Source organism: Agrilus planipennis, unplaced genomic scaffold, assembly GCF_000699045.2.
Source record: "Agrilus planipennis isolate EAB-ADULT unplaced genomic scaffold, Apla_2.0 scaffold5, whole genome shotgun sequence".
NCBI classification, from domain to species: domain Eukaryota; kingdom Metazoa; phylum Arthropoda; class Insecta; order Coleoptera; family Buprestidae; genus Agrilus; species Agrilus planipennis.
In genome coordinates, this window is record NW_020442468.1 from 3451877 (window position 1) to 3469006 (window position 17130).

The 17130-nt window shown below is 38.2% G+C and overlaps 1 protein-coding gene across 1 annotated transcript in view; it reads right to left on the bottom strand.

The window, feature by feature from the left end:
* Positions 1-1674: 1674 nt before the first annotated feature.
* LOC108735071 (ski oncogene-like) overlaps positions 1675-17130 on the bottom strand; it is a 68669-nt gene continuing 53213 nt past the window's right edge. Inside the window, exons 2-3 of the mRNA XM_025981334.1 lie at positions 11470-12860; positions 1675-2314 (exon numbers count right to left, since the gene is read on the bottom strand). Of these exons, the coding sequence (XP_025837119.1) occupies positions 2263-2314; positions 11470-12860 (1443 nt within the window). The 3' untranslated portion in view covers positions 1675-2262. The remainder of the gene's footprint in view (positions 2315-11469; positions 12861-17130) is intronic.

The following is a 17130-nucleotide window of genomic DNA, read 5'->3' on the forward strand; positions in this document are numbered from 1 at the left end:
TTTAAAACAAATCTGTACAAATTACCCTATATTAAAGACAGTACGATTTCCTACAAAAATAACTGACAATATACCAAATTTATTATGTTAATAAGAGCGCTATGCAAAATTACACCTGTTTTATTATCATTTCCTTTATTGGTAATAAGTCTTTCGATAGCTGCCCATATAGATTTTTTTAATGCAAACTTTTAAGTCACTGGTCAATCAATGTTTAAATACTGATTTCTTTTTCGATTTAAAAATCTGTTTTGCTTTGTTTTTTTTTTTTTAAATACTGTAATTATATATTGAAATTCGCCGGTAACAAATTAAGAAAAAGTCTGAACTTTGTATCGGATAGTGACAGATTATTTTATAACATGCACTTTCAACATTATCGTAAACGATAAAAAAAAGTTTTATGTACATAAGAAAAGCAAGACAAGTTTTGATTATTGTTTTTTAACGTTTTTTTTTTTTCAATAATTTTTTAGCAAAATTTGGCAAGACCAATTGATGATTAGGAACCAAAATAAATTTTTAAAAACGTGGTTTGTGAATATTATGTACATTGATGTTATTTGTAAAAAATAGACGATAATAGTTGATTAAATTTTTCCTTTTTGTTTGAGAATTTTATTAAAACAAATAAATTTGATGGGTATTTCTTTAATTAAAAATAAATGTCCTTTTCAGTATTTTTCTAAGGAAAAAGATAAGATAACGAAAAAAACAATGAAATAAGGAATAAATTTAATTCAACTGTTACCATCTTCTGACTTCATAAATGCATGTTTTATGTTTCATAAGTCATATTTGTATATTTATTATAAATGTTATCGCTGATTGCACTTTTAACTGTGAAAAACATTACATTTCGAATATTGGTCGCGCGTTAAAAAACATGCACTTACAAAAAAAATAAGAAAGTTTGTATTTTAATTTTCTGTTTTTCGTTTTATTTAATATAATATATATNCAACAATCAATCAATTTATTAGCGAGTCGCAAAAATACCAATTTACAGCTTCAAATTTACAAACAAAAAAATTATGAATGCAAAAAAATGGATTATGAAAAATAAACGAAGCAAACCTAAAATCGAAAAGAACTACACTGTATCTGTATTCCTTTTGTTTATTTAAAACTAAACACATAGTACGATGACCAACCACAATGTGTGGTCTTATGGAAGGTTTTTTGGCCCTTTTCTTGCCCTATCACTCTACCAACTTATAATAAAATTCCCTTAAAACAAAAACAAATAAGACTTTCAAAAAAAAAAAACGAAAACAACTGTTACACATAATTCCTTTTTACCAGGTAGCATGGTGATGTGTTAGAGCACGAAAATAAGCTCGTCGAAAACCTTGTGAAAGTATGTACAATTATAGATTAAATTAATAATTAAAACAACGCCATTTAAAGGCACCAGAAACTACCGAATACAGCCCATAAGTGAAAAATGGTAATAATAATTAATAATAGTAATAAATACAGTACATAACCGAGGCAATAAGTCCTAACATCGAATTAGTCCGGCCAAAAGGGCCAGACACGTACGGCTGACTGACTAAGAGGTAAAAAATGGCAATCAATGTGCAACTAATATAAATGAGGTGCATTTGTACAAAAACACCGAACGCTGTTAGACGTTCACGTGCGCCATTTAAAAGATTTATTTAGATTCGATTTTTTTTTAAACGACATTTTATTTGGTAGTTAGTCTTTTAGTCCCAATTTTGAACGTGACTCTTCCTTCTCACAAAAAAATTACGTTGATAATCAAAAGATGCGTACTTAATAAAATGAATATCGAATAAAATCTGTTGTAGTAATCACAACTGGTAATTGGAATAAAAATAAACGGATAAAAGTACTCACATTTCTTAAGGCTTTTCTTCCGGAGTCTTGTTCTAGGTAAAGGCAGAATTTTTTGACCTTCGACCGTTAAGTTCTTAGGTAGAGGTAGAATTTTTTGACCTTCGATGATTAAGTTTGGCATGACTCCAGGTTAGGGTACTCGAAAATCCGGAGCCAAAAATTTTGAATTTGCTTAAAAACACATTTTTATCTTGACATACTAGCGTGTGTGACATTTTGACGTTCGAATAAAAAAAACATGTAATAAATTTTTGGAGTTTCGTTTTTTTTTCTTTTAAACACTTGCACTATTATTATGGGGTAAGATCGCGTTTCTCAAAATGGCGGACTTGACGTCTATGGCGGTCAAATGTAAAAAGGCAACCGATTGATAACCGATTGCCTGGTACAAAAGTTTCACTCGGGAGCATTTTTCATTATTGCTTTCTTTTCTAAATCCTCGGCGTTGGTGATTACACTTTTGGCATTAGTTTTTTCCGAAAATTGTTTCTCTTCCTTCACAATGGATTCTTTATGATCATCATCATCATCAGCAGCAGCAGCGGCACCAATGCCGGGAGGTGGTTGCTGTTCCGTTTTTGCCCCGTCTTCTTTTTGTTCTTCTTTTATCACAAAAGGTTCCTTTTTTTCCCCTTCCGGAAGAGGGGCATCTGGTTCCGTTTTTACCATCGGCATCACTTTTTCATCAGGAACATCAGACGGTGGTGTGGCAGAAGAAGAGATGAGCGGTGAAGGACTCTGATGGCAGTGGGATTCGTTTATTGTATTGCTCTCTATAACAGAACGTTTTTCTTCTTCTTGTGTTAGCTCTTCTTCGCACTTTTCCTCCTTCGATTGTTCTACTTCCGGCAATCTTTCGTTGTTGCTCTTGAGGTCCCTAATTTCCGTCTCTAGTCGCTCAATTTTAGACTCTAGCTGACTAATTTTCGCGTCCTTATTCCGACACTCGACTATCACATTCTCGTGTGTTTTCGTAAGACGGCGTATAAAGTCCAAAATTTTTCCTCGAATGGCCACGTCTACGTCTTTGAGCACTTCTTCGATTTTTACCAAGTCCGAGTGCTTTTCGGACGTTTCGGACGCACTATCGTCAGTATCAGTCGACAACTCGATCTCCGAATTGTATTTATTGGTCTGATGATTGTGAAGTCCGATACTTTGAACGACTGATACGGCAGATTCGGGCAGCATATTTGGAGAAGACGCAACGGGAAACAGTTGAAGGTCTTCCTTGTTTCTCCGATGTTCAATTATGACATCTGCCGGAGGTGTTCGAGGGGGCTTTGTTATTTCTCCTATAACACTCGAGCGTCTTTCGTTACACTCAGTGGATTGTCCTTCGCGTTTTATTACGCTACTATTTTGAACTATTATATCAGAATTAGGAGGAGTGTTTTCGGAAGGATCGACCTTTTCCTGTTTTATGTAGATCTCTTTGATGTTCTGGTGTTCTGCGTTTTTCTCGTATCTATATTTTTTTATTTTGTGTAGAGGCGGAGGCGCTAGAGCAACATTGGGCTGAAAGCTACGTTCGAATCTTTCGGATTCCGAAAGTGGAACGACCCTTTCTGGATGCTGGAGGATCGGCGGATCCATGTATCTGTTCAGACCGGCCAAACCGTGTCGGATTTTAGTCTCTTTGAGCGACGGGAAGGGTTTAAACGCGGACAAGTGATTCCGACCGGTTTGCAGGTCCTGAAGGTACTGGAGATACAACGGATCCAGAGCTGCAGTCGTGTACAACTGCTGGATGTTGTACGGTAACTGGGCGAAATCGTCCAGTTTGTTCTTTTTGAGTGGATAATCAATTTCCGACTTCAGAAGCTCCGTGTCATGAAAAACCTGGAAAGAAAAAATAAAGTGTGGAAAAAACAAAATTCACAATCAGTAATTTGTGTATTAAAATTGGTATCTAATTAGGTAATCCTTCGGATCCACGTCGGATATTAATAACAGTATTAGTCGACCCAACCAAGCAACCCTGCCCTACCGCAACAAACGATTCGGTGGTTTCCTCCCTGATAAATATACAGATGCCCCTTTGCTGCTACTGCTGCCGCCGAGCCCTGACAGTTTTATAAATTACCGTCCGGATGGGAGGGAAGCAAGCAAGGGATAAAAAGAGCGAGGGGGGGGGTCAGGAAAATCTCCACTCTCTCTACCTATCTATCTACCACCACCACCGCCAGCACGACGGAGTTTCGAGGAGGCTTCGGGGGTTAGACGATGGTGGAGGTTTCTTATATTTCCTCTCGGCACATCACCTCCTACTAATAAGTCGCTTTACGTTGAATTGCATGTGTGTGAGTTTTTGCCGTCTCTTGACCCAAATCGAAGGGATGTAAGTGGTTAAAGCGAACCTCATGCATTCTGCAGCATGCCACGCTGCAAATCGAATGACATTACCACAGTTGTGCACAGATCAAAGAAAAAAAAAACTACAAAACGTGATTGTTTATTTTAATTGGAACGGTTGTTCAATTCAAATGATGCAATTACGCTTCTACGAAGAACGTTATTTGCCACAGATGTTTTTGTTTCTATTAAGAGATACCTACCCTTCGTTTATGATAAATTCTTATTAGTTTATTATTTTTCTTTATGTGCGTAGTCGCGATGCAGAATAAGATTTAAAATTTACAAAAAAAAAGCATGGAAGAGTGTACCTACCTTTGGCCCCCCTTTGTTCTGACCTACATAGAAAACGGCCCGGCGATCAGGTGTTCTGCTTGCCAAAATACGCAGAAGAAAAGGGAGGGTCTGATAATCCGGTTTCTATTGATGGAGTACCTTTTTCAAACGAAAACACATATACATTTATGTCGAAACAAAACTGCCATTCGTACTTATTGTAAAATCAATATTACATTGAAGCATGTATTGGGAAAAATATTTACATTTTTTTTTTAATTACGATTGGCTATTCTTCCACTCCGCTGTTAATCCTAACCCCTTCTCGTCCCCTGCGAGGATCGCCTCCAACCTAACGTCTCACACAAAGAAAAAGTAAGGGCTGCAACTCTAAAAGTCTTTAAGCGTAAAAAACAGCTGCTAGAGGACTTACTTCCACTTAAAGCCAACTAGAGTTTAATAAATAATACATGACAATTCTTTGATGAAATGAATGGTGCACACACCCTTGAAGAATAACTGGTACACTTGAACTACATTGTTCGTTTGCTCTTCGAAATGAACTGCTATTTTTTTGGATATTTGTTTATAAAGGATAGTAGCAGAAGAAGCATCATCTCTTGTTATTAATATATTTACAAACTTTAACATATAAAAGCATATTCACCTTAAAAAGGATTCGTTCGAACCGAGTAAAGTAACTCAACCAGAAGTTTCCCATTTGAATTAAAGGCAAAAAGCGAAAAGGCTGTTTGAGTCTCATTAGCTTCCAGCGCCCGTATGCATATGCAGTACATTATATCATAAAACGAGTGCCTACTTATATTACCTCATATCTAAAGCGGAGGTCGCGATTTATCGCTCGCTAAACGATACATCAATCGAATAATACGTGGTAGGTGGTGCACACGCTGCACCACGTCATATCTGCCCTCCTCTTTCGTTTGTATGTATGTAAAAGCACACGCACACATACGTGCCTGAATATTAATAATCCACTTCAATCTCCATTCCCATACACATATCTGAGCCACCTACCGTGAAAAAGCACCCCTTTTCCCGTTTCTCTCTTGTCTTAGCGGATCGCATTTAAAAATCCCCGCTGGCTCTCATCTAGAAATCCTTTCGACCCTCGCCTTCTTCACTTTTTTTTTTCGTTAAATCAATGACGACGAACGCTCCCCGCCCCCTTACAGCCCCGCCGCACTCGAGCGTCCTTAAAACAAAGCCCTCCAAACCGTTCTCATCAGTAATAATGCGTACTGCGTACGTATTTCTACATGTATTCCATACAGTCGTTCACAAACACCAAATGTGCTTCGCGAGCAGAGCTGAACGTTAAGGACATTCTTGTTTTTTTTTCTTTTGGGTGTTTTATCTCCACCAGCTACTGATGCTGGTAGGCGAATAATCCTACCGAACTACTCCAGAAGAAGAGCTAATTGCTCTTTTCAGTCCACTACTAGGAGGAATGGGCGAGTGATGGTTGAGATGAGAAAGATGAGACAGACGAAATGAAGTCAGAAGAGAGCGAAACATTATCTGTGGAATATTACTGCCCTAGAAGGAATGGCTGCGTGATGGTTGGGGTGAAAAAGATGAGACGGACGAAGGGAAGTCAGAAGAGAGGGAAACATCATCTGTGGAATCCTAGCAGGAATGGGTGGATGATGGTTGAGAATCAGAAGAGAGCGAAACATCATCTGTGGAATATTACTTCACCAGCATTTGCCTAAGTGATCCAAGAAAACCATAGAAAAACATCCACCAGAGCAGATGGACTCGGAATCAAACCAGTGTCCTCCCGAATGCTAAGCAAGGGATACTTGTGCTACCTCCACCACTGTCACTTGGCCAATTATGGGAATCTCACTTTATACAATTCCTTGGCTGCACATCTCTCACTACTCTTTTCGTCAATATATATATATTGTATAAGAAACTGTTTCCAAGATATATTATTTTTTTATAAATTTAACTAATCGGAAGTATATCGTTACCTGACTGATGCCATATGATTGACTAACTGTATGTAGTTATGCGTCATTTCAATACGTATTACGCACAATAAGCCTGTGCACTAATAATGAGTCGCAGTCCTGTCAGTCCGCGGGGAATTTCCTGGCATTATAACAATTGAACCGTAGAGCATAGAAAGGGTTAGGCGACGGAAGGAGAGTGGGTATTCCCGTGGCGCTTAGAAAAAGCATAAAGCATCTTTGCAATCAAGAAAAGAGCGCGGCTGAGGGTAAGGGTAGAAACAATCCGCCTTAGCACCCTTTCAATGTGAGACCCATTGAATATAAGAAATAAAAATGAGAACTTTGCAGATATATTACGTCCTGGAGAAAATGAAGTTTTAATTTTTATTGTACTTAGAAATCTACACATATCTAGTATCTAGGAGTATTGATCATCTCCTTCTCTGGTCCTCTTTTGCTATCGGTTATTAAAATATATTTCAAAATCTGTTACACATCCAATCATCTCGCATTGTCAATTAACGTTCTGGATAATGAAGAGGTCCTTGAGGATGAAACCGAGGCAAATCACTCCACTCCCGGGATTTTCACTTTCGCCGCCATCTCCTTCCGCGCCCCTTCCGCTCAACCCCGCCACGACCGTCACTATTTCCGCCAACGCACATGAAATAACACCACCGTTACGTTGTAGTGGGGGGCGCACAGCGACTGGCGGAATAATAGACGACACGCCACGCTTGCGTCGACCCTATCTTTATGGACTATACTGCGAAAGCAGGGTTACTAATAAAATAGATAGGGGACTTAACTTCATGGAAACGTCATGGAAACAAAGAATTAATTGTAGAATTATTCAGAGCTTGCTGTTTGCTTTGTCGTATGACATAATTGTTGAAAACATGGCGTCACTTCGATTGCATTTATTGCTTTTTCCGAATCGAGAATGGAATGGTGAGATCTCAACTAAATGTGAAGTCAAGCCATTGATTTTTCTCAAATTCTTGGCTATTTTATGGCACCTAGCGATTCTTTATGAAAGTACATCCCATGTACACACATTCCCGTTTCATATCTCCGATAAAAGAACAGAACGAATCGTGAGAGGGAAAGTAAGTTGTTCCAGACATATTTCTTTGGGCTATCTAACCAACTTGTCTGCGGATTCCTCCTTATCGTCTCTCTCGGTGAGTAGTTCTGTCTCGCTCCTTTTTACGCGCACCTACCCCAAACAAAACGCATTGTCGCGTCTGAAAGGGTGGCGCTGAGTCGAAAACGGACAGACGCGTGTTTGCCCTACATTCTGTAGGGTTGATGGAGGTGGGCCAAATTTGGGGAGGGAGGACGAAGAGGATGAAGCTGTCGAAAGACAGCGAGAACGAACAAGAGGGGCGAAAGGGGCTGAAGGGACGCAGACGGAATTCACCCTGTCTGGCTCAGGGCTAGTCGAGACAAAGGGTGGCGGAAGAGCTTTGGCGTGATGGATCGTCAAAACGACTGACTGTATTTGAGTGTAAGTAACGGTCAGGGAGATGGCCGCCACTTATCTGGTTCAGTAAAAATAAGGGTTTAAAAGTAAATTCAATGGCATTGATTGATGAATGATGTGTAAACAATATTACTTATTTAACTTTTAGCAAATGATTTGCTCACTTTTGTAGTTTTAAAATTACTTCTGAGGAGTAGACGATTGAGGAGTACTTTTAAAGTAAATAATGTGTACACGCAAAAGGTTCAAATTTAACCAGGAGAAATCTTTTAGAAAATTACGTTTTCTTCCCCCCTTTCAGTCACTGCGATCTCGAAACTGTTAACATCATTGCTTCGAAATTCACTTTTGTGAACAATTTGCTTAATCACTTTCTTTGTGTTAAAAATTGTTTCAAAAATTAAATTTACAGGAATTGTTTGTAAATAGGTATGCAACACATCGTACAGTTCAGCATAAGAAATTGCTGATACTAACTACGTAATACTACTTTGCCTTGTGCTGACACCACTCATAATTTTTTTTATATATAACATTTAGAGTACTACCTATTCTTCATATATCTCACTTTGTGTCTTCGAGGGGCATTCTGAATAATTCCTAACAATTTACCTATATTTGATTAGGTAAGATCGAGAATTGACGANCCCATGAATTACTTCCATGGTCTTCTCTATTTCATCTACAGCAGAAACAACTTGTTTTTGAAGTTTAATTGGTGTGAAAGAGTGTTCTTTATCTCTGAGATTTTTCACTACTGTTATCCTTTGAATTCTTTTCCTTTGCTGGGCATTTTCCACATTTTGATTCTTATCTGGAATTTGAACATTATAACTACTTCTGTTATGAATATATTTATCAGAAAATTATTTAGCACTTACCTCCACATCCCTCCTCAGTTTCAGACTCTGTCAAACTCTTCTTTTCAGTCTTAATTTGAATTTTACTTTCAAGTACAAATTCTAATGGATCACCATCAGTTTCTTCCTCCTTACCATTATCTTCTGTTATGCTACATTCTTCATTTTCTTCTTGAATATCTTCCATTGCTTCATATAGCACCTCAAAAGCATTATCATCTTCAGGCAAATCCAAACTGGCAATCTTTGTTCTATCACTTTCAGGTTTTATCACTAAAGATCTTCCACCTGTATCAGAAACAAAATGAGTTACTGTTTTCTGCTTTTTATTATCCTCTTCATTATCAGTAGATATTCGACGTTTCCTTGTTAACCTTTCATGAAGAATTTCATCACTAACTAAGCACTTTTTTCTAAATTCGTGAGCATTCTTTAAAGAATTTAAACAGCTGTTACAGATGTGTTTTGGTAGTTTATCATGTTTGGATATCTAAAATAAATTAAACTTTTATTATAAAAGTTGACATAACCTCAACCTTTTGGATACCTCCAAAGGGAAAGCACACAACATTAAAGTAGACATAACTGTAACATCATCTTCTATGTAGTCGAGTATGCTTATTTCCACATCTTTTTCAGACATACAAGCCCTACAAGTCTTCACATCTAAAACATTAGATTCAAATGTAATATACAGACTCCTAAAACTGCATCTGAAATAACCTTTTTCTTGTAGTGAATCCTTAGGGTCTTGTTCCAGTTTCTCTTCATATTTATTAATTTTTGTTGGGTTTCTAATTGTGGGTATTGCACCTTTTTTGATTTTATTGATACACTTTGTATCTGAAGTTTAAATGTCATTCAAGCTATGCATTGATGTTTTAAAATCCATAAAACATAATGTGAAAGAAGCAACGTCTATACTTTTAAAACTTACCACATATTTCTTCAGCGTTTACGGAGTTGGGTTCGAAATGATCCAAACAAACAAAACTATCTTGTCGAGGGAGGTTTTTTAATTCTAAAACATCTAACCACACTTGCTTAATAGTCTGATTTTTCGGAAAAGGAACTCCTGTGGTATTTTTACAGTTTGGCACAAAACATTTGTTACTCATTATGGTATTTGTACTATAATGGCGATTACATTTATATGTATTGAAAAAAATTAGGGTTTTTGAGAGTTATTCGTAATTACGTAATTATCTATGTAGCAGATGTATTTAATTTCACGATAATAATAACAATATTATAACTAAATTTTAAGAACTATAACACTTTTAACCGGTAAACCACACAAGCTTCTAGAAATTAATCTGTAAACGACGTTTGACATTTCGATTCGATGTTGCCAAGCTGTAAACTACATTTTCTCTAAACTGCTGCCAACTTTTATATTTAAAAAGTTTTAGAGTTGATGAAAATTAGATACACAGGAACGGACATTATACCTACTCTTTTATTTTTCTTAAATTATACTTCATATACGATTTTGAAACATTTTAAAACTAAATGAAATAATTACTTGAATTAAAGGGTAAAAGTCTTAACAGAATTAACCAATATTCTCTCATATAACATTCAAGGTCAAAGAGTTATTTGAACTATCCTTACTACTAAAAATAATGTACAGTTATAAGCCAAAGTAGCATACAGTACTAATCGAAAATACTGTATAACAGTTAAGTTCTATTATTTACTTAATAAATGAAGTTTCTGATCGAAAAATATGATAAAACGTTCCTGAAATAGAATATCCAAGCGATGCCAATAAAAAATTAAACCCATTTAATTTTTCGGGATTTAAACAGTTGGGTTAGGTTGAAGTCAATTAAAAAAAAAACAATTATAAATGAATCCATATATATTTGTATGACACATGAAGTTGAGAGATACGAAATAATTTGTATTGTTTACTGTTTGTATGTATTACTTACTGTAAACTAAATAATAGAGACACACAAAAAAGAACTTAACTTTAAAATCTTAGTTCTAGCCTTACATGTTATACATTTGAACAGCATTTTTGCATATTTGAGATCACAAAATGTATATTTATCCGCAGAATAAATTTAACATTTAGTCGATTGTTTTTGTAGGGAATGTAATGTATTTTTGGATTATCGGGTCTATTATTTATTTAAAACAAATCTGTACAAATTACCCTATATTAAAGACAGTACGATTTCCTACAAAAATAACTGACAATATACCAAATTTATTATGTTAATAAGAGCGCTATGCAAAATTACACCTGTTTTATTATCATTTCCTTTATTGGTAATAAGTCTTTCGATAGCTACCCATATAGATTTTTTTAATGCAAACTTTTAAGTCACTGGTCAATCAATGTTTAAATACTGATTTCTTTTTCGATTTAAAAATCTGTTTTGCTTTGTTTTTTTTTTTTTAAATACTGTAATTATATATTGAAATTCGCCGGTAACAAATTAAGAAAAAGTCTGAACTTTGTATCGGATAGTGACAGATTATTTTATAACATGCACTTTCAACATTATCGTAAACGATAAAAAAAAGTTTTATGTACATAAGAAAAGCAAGACAAGTTTTGATTATTGTTTTTTAACGTTTTTTTTTTTTTTCAANTTTCATTATTGCTTTCTTTTCTAAATCCTCGGCGTTGGTGATTACACTTTTGGCATTAGTTTTTTCCGAAAATTGTTTCTCTTCCTTCACAATGGATTCTTTATGATCATCATCATCAGCAGCAGCAGCGGCACCAATGCCGGGAGGTGGTTGCTGTTCCGTTTTTGCCCCGTCTTCTTTTTGTTCTTCTTTTATCACAAAAGGTTCCTTTTTTTCCCCTTCCGGAAGAGGGGCATCTGGTTCCGTTTTTACCATCGGCATCACTTTTTCATCAGGAACATCAGACGGTGGTGTGGCAGAAGAAGAGATGAGCGGTGAAGGACTCTGATGGCAGTGGGATTCGTTTATTGTATTGCTCTCTATAACAGAACGTTTTTCTTCTTCTTGTGTTAGCTCTTCTTCGCACTTTTCCTCCTTCGATTGTTCTACTTCCGGCAATCTTTCGTTGTTGCTCTTGAGGTCCCTAATTTCCGTCTCTAGTCGCTCAATTTTAGACTCTAGCTGACTAATTTTCGCGTCCTTATTCCGACACTCGACTATCACATTCTCGTGTGTTTTCGTAAGACGGCGTATAAAGTCCAAAATTTTTCCTCGAATGGCCACGTCTACGTCTTTGAGCACTTCTTCGATTTTTACCAAGTCCGAGTGCTTTTCGGACGTTTCGGACGCACTATCGTCAGTATCAGTCGACAACTCGATCTCCGAATTGTATTTATTGGTCTGATGATTGTGAAGTCCGATACTTTGAACGACTGATACGGCAGATTCGGGCAGCATATTTGGAGAAGACGCAACGGGAAACAGTTGAAGGTCTTCCTTGTTTCTCCGATGTTCAATTATGACATCTGCCGGAGGTGTTCGAGGGGGCTTTGTTATTTCTCCTATAACACTCGAGCGTCTTTCGTTACACTCAGTGGATTGTCCTTCGCGTTTTATTACGCTACTATTTTGAACTATTATATCAGAATTAGGAGGAGTGTTTTCGGAAGGATCGACCTTTTCCTGTTTTATGTAGATCTCTTTGATGTTCTGGTGTTCTGCGTTTTTCTCGTATCTATATTTTTTTATTTTGTGTAGAGGCGGAGGCGCTAGAGCAACATTGGGCTGAAAGCTACGTTCGAATCTTTCGGATTCCGAAAGTGGAACGACCCTTTCTGGATGCTGGAGGATCGGCGGATCCATGTATCTGTTCAGACCGGCCAAACCGTGTCGGATTTTAGTCTCTTTGAGCGACGGGAAGGGTTTAAACGCGGACAAGTGATTCCGACCGGTTTGCAGGTCCTGAAGGTACTGGAGATACAACGGATCCAGAGCTGCAGTCGTGTACAACTGCTGGATGTTGTACGGTAACTGGGCGAAATCGTCCAGTTTGTTCTTTTTGAGTGGATAATCAATTTCCGACTTCAGAAGCTCCGTGTCATGAAAAACCTGGAAAGAAAAAATAAAGTGTGGAAAAAACAAAATTCACAATCAGTAATTTGTGTATTAAAATTGGTATCTAATTAGGTAATCCTTCGGATCCACGTCGGATATTAATAACAGTATTAGTCGACCCAACCAAGCAACCCTGCCCTACCGCAACAAACGATTCGGTGGTTTCCTCCCTGATAAATATACAGATGCCCCTTTGCTGCTACTGCTGCCGCCGAGCCCTGACAGTTTTATAAATTACCGTCCGGATGGGAGGGAAGCAAGCAAGGGATAAAAAGAGCGAGGGGGGGGGTCAGGAAAATCTCCACTCTCTCTACCTATCTATCTACCACCACCACCGCCAGCACGACGGAGTTTCGAGGAGGCTTCGGGGGTTAGACGATGGTGGAGGTTTCTTATATTTCCTCTCGGCACATCACCTCCTACTAATAAGTCGCTTTACGTTGAATTGCATGTGTGTGAGTTTTTGCCGTCTCTTGACCCAAATCGAAGGGATGTAAGTGGTTAAAGCGAACCTCATGCATTCTGCAGCATGCCATGCTGCAAATCGAATGACATTACCACAGTTGTGCACAGATCAAAGAAAAAAAAAACTACAAAACGTGATTGTTTATTTTAATTGGAACGGTTGTTCAATTCAAATGATGCAATTACGCTTCTACGAAGAACGTTATTTGCCACAGATGTTTTTGTTTCTATTAAGAGATACCTACCCTTCGTTTATGATAAATTCTTATTAGTTTATTATTTTTCTTTATGTGCGTAGTCGCGATGCAGAATAAGATTTAAAATTTACAAAAAAAAAGCATGGAAGAGTGTACCTACCTTTGGCCCCCCTTTGTTCTGACCTACATAGAAAACGGCCCGGCGATCAGGTGTTCTGCTTGCCAAAATACGCAGAAGAAAAGGGAGGGTCTGATAATCCGGTTTCTATTGATGGAGTACCTTTTTCAAACGAAAACACATATACATTTATGTCGAAACAAAACTGCCATTCGTACTTATTATAAAATCAATATTACATTGAAGCATGTATTGGGAAAAATATTTACATTTTTTTTTTAATTACGATTGGCTATTCTTCCACTCCGCTGTTAATCCTAACCCCTTCTCGTCCCCTGCGAGGATCGCCTCCAACCTAACGTCTCACACAAAGAAAAAGTAAGGGCTGCAACTCTAAAAGTCTTTAAGCGTAAAAAACAGCTGCTAGAGGACTTACTTCCACTTAAAGCCAACTAGAGTTTAATAAATAATACATGACAATTCTTTGATGAAATGAATGGTGCACACACCCTTGAAGAATAACTGGTACACTTGAACTACATTGTTCGTTTGCTCTTCGAAATGAACTGCTATTTTTTTGGATATTTGTTTATAAAGGATAGTAGCAGAAGAAGCATCATCTCTTGTTATTAATATATTTACAAACTTTAACATATAAAAGCATATTCACCTTAAAAAGGATTCGTTCGAACCGAGTAAAGTAACTCAACCAGAAGTTTCCCATTTGAATTAAAGGCAAAAAGCGAAAAGGCTGTTTGAGTCTCATTAGCTTCCAGCGCCCGTATGCATATGCAGTACATTATATCATAAAACGAGTGCCTACTTATATTACCTCATATCTAAAGCGGAGGTCGCGATTTATCGCTCGCTAAACGATACATCAATCGAATAATACGTGGTAGGTGGTGCACACGCTGCACCACGTCATATCTGCCCTCCGCTTTCGTTTGTATGTATGTAAAAGCACACGCACACATACGTGCCTGAATATTAATAATCCACTTCAATCTCCATTCCCATACACATATCTGAGCCACCTACCGTGAAAAAGCACCCCTTTTCCCGTTTCTCTCTTGTCTTAGCGGATCGCATTTAAAAATCCCCGCTGGCTCTCATCTAGAAATCCTTTCGACCCTCGCCTTCTTCACTTTTTTTTTTCGTTAAATCAATGACGACGAACGCTCCCCGCCCCCTTACAGCCCCGCCGCACTCGAGCGTCCTTAAAACAAAGCCCTCCAAACCGTTCTCATCAGTAATAATGCGTACTGCGTACGTATTTCTACATGTATTCCATACAGTCGTTCACAAACACCAAATGTGCTTCGCGAGCAGAGCTGAACGTTAAGGACATTCTTGTTTTTTTTTCTTTTGGGTGTTTTATCTCCACCAGCTACTGATGCTGGTAGGCGAATAATCCTACCGAACTACTCCAGAAGAAGAGCTAATTGCTCTTTTCAGTCCACTACTAGGAGGAATGGGCGAGTGATGGTTGAGATGAGAAAGATGAGACAGACGAAATGAAGTCAGAAGAGAGCGAAACATTATCTGTGGAATATTACTGCCCTAGAAGGAATGGCTGCGTGATGGTTGGGGTGAAAAAGATGAGACGGACGAAGGGAAGTCAGAAGAGAGGGAAACATCATCTGTGGAATCCTAGCAGGAATGGGTGGATGATGGTTGAGAATCAGAAGAGAGCGAAACATCATCTGTGGAATATTACTTCACCAGCATTTGCCTAAGTGATCCAAGAAAACCATAGAAAAACATCCACCAGAGCAGATGGACTCGGAATCAAACCAGTGTCCTCCCGAATGCTAAGCAAGGGATACTTGTGCTACCTCCACCACTGTCACTTGGCCAATTATGGGAATCTCACTTTATACAATTCCTTGGCTGCACATCTCTCACTACTCTTTTCGTCAATATATATATATTGTATAAGAAACTGTTTCCAAGATATATTATTTTTTTATAAATTTAACTAATCGGAAGTATATCGTTACCTGACTGATGCCATATGATTGACTAACTGTATGTAGTTATGCGTCATTTCAATACGTATTACGCACAATAAGCCTGTGCACTAATAATGAGTCGCAGTCCTGTCAGTCCGCGGGGAATTTCCTGGCATTATAACAATTGAACCGTAGAGCATAGAAAGGGTTAGGCGACGGAAGGAGAGTGGGTATTCCCGTGGCGCTTAGAAAAAGCATAAAGCATCTTTGCAATCAAGAAAAGAGCGCGGCTGAGGGTAAGGGTAGAAACAATCCGCCTTAGCACCCTTTCAATGTGAGACCCATTGAATATAAGAAATAAAAATGAGAACTTTGCAGATATATTACGTCCTGGAGAAAATGAAGTTTTAATTTTTATTGTACTTAGAAATCTACACATATCTAGTATCTAGGAGTATTGATCATCTCCTTCTCTGGTCCTCTTTTGCTATCGGTTATTAAAATATATTTCAAAATCTGTTACACATCCAATCATCTCGCATTGTCAATTAACGTTCTGGATAATGAAGAGGTCCTTGAGGATGAAACCGAGGCAAATCACTCCACTCCCGGGATTTTCACTTTCGCCGCCATCTCCTTCCGCGCCCCTTCCGCTCAACCCCGCCACGACCGGCACTATTTCCGCCAACGCACATGAAATAACACCACCGTTACGTTGTAGTGGGGGGCGCACAGCGACTGGCGGAATAATAGACGACACGCCACGCTTGCGTCGACCCTATCTTTATGGACTATACTGCGAAAGCAGGGTTACTAATAAAATAGATAGGGGACTTAACTTCATGGAAACGTCATGGAAACAAAGAATTAATTGTAGAATTATTCAGAGCTTGCTGTTTGCTTTGTCGTATGACATAATTGTTGAAAACATGGCGTCACTTCGATTGCATTTATTGCTTTTTCCGAATCGAGAATGGAATGGTGAGATCTCAACTAAATGTGAAGTCAAGCCATTGATTTTTCTCAAATTCTTGGCTATTTTATGGCACCTAGCGATTCTTTATGAAAGTACATCCCATGTACACACATTCCCGTTTCATATCTCCGATAAAAGAACAGAACGAATCGTGAGAGGGAAAGTAAGTTGTTCCAGACATATTTCTTTGGGCTATCTAACCAACTTGTCTGCGGATTCCTCCTTATCGTCTCTCTCGGTGAGTAGTTCTGTCTCGCTCCTTTTTACGCGCACCTACCCCAAACAAAACGCATTGTCGCGTCTGAAAGGGTGGCGCTGAGTCGAAAACGGACAGACGCGTGTTTGCCCTACATTCTGTAGGGTTGATGGAGGTGGGCCAAATTTGGGGAGGGAGGACGAAGAGGATGAAGCTGTCGAAAGACAGCGAGAACGAACAAGAGGGGCGAAAGGGGCTGAAGGGACGCAGACGGAATTCACCCTGTCTGGCTCAGGGCTAGTCGAGACAAAGGGTGGCGGAAGAGCTTTGGCGTGATGGATCGTCAAAACGACTGAC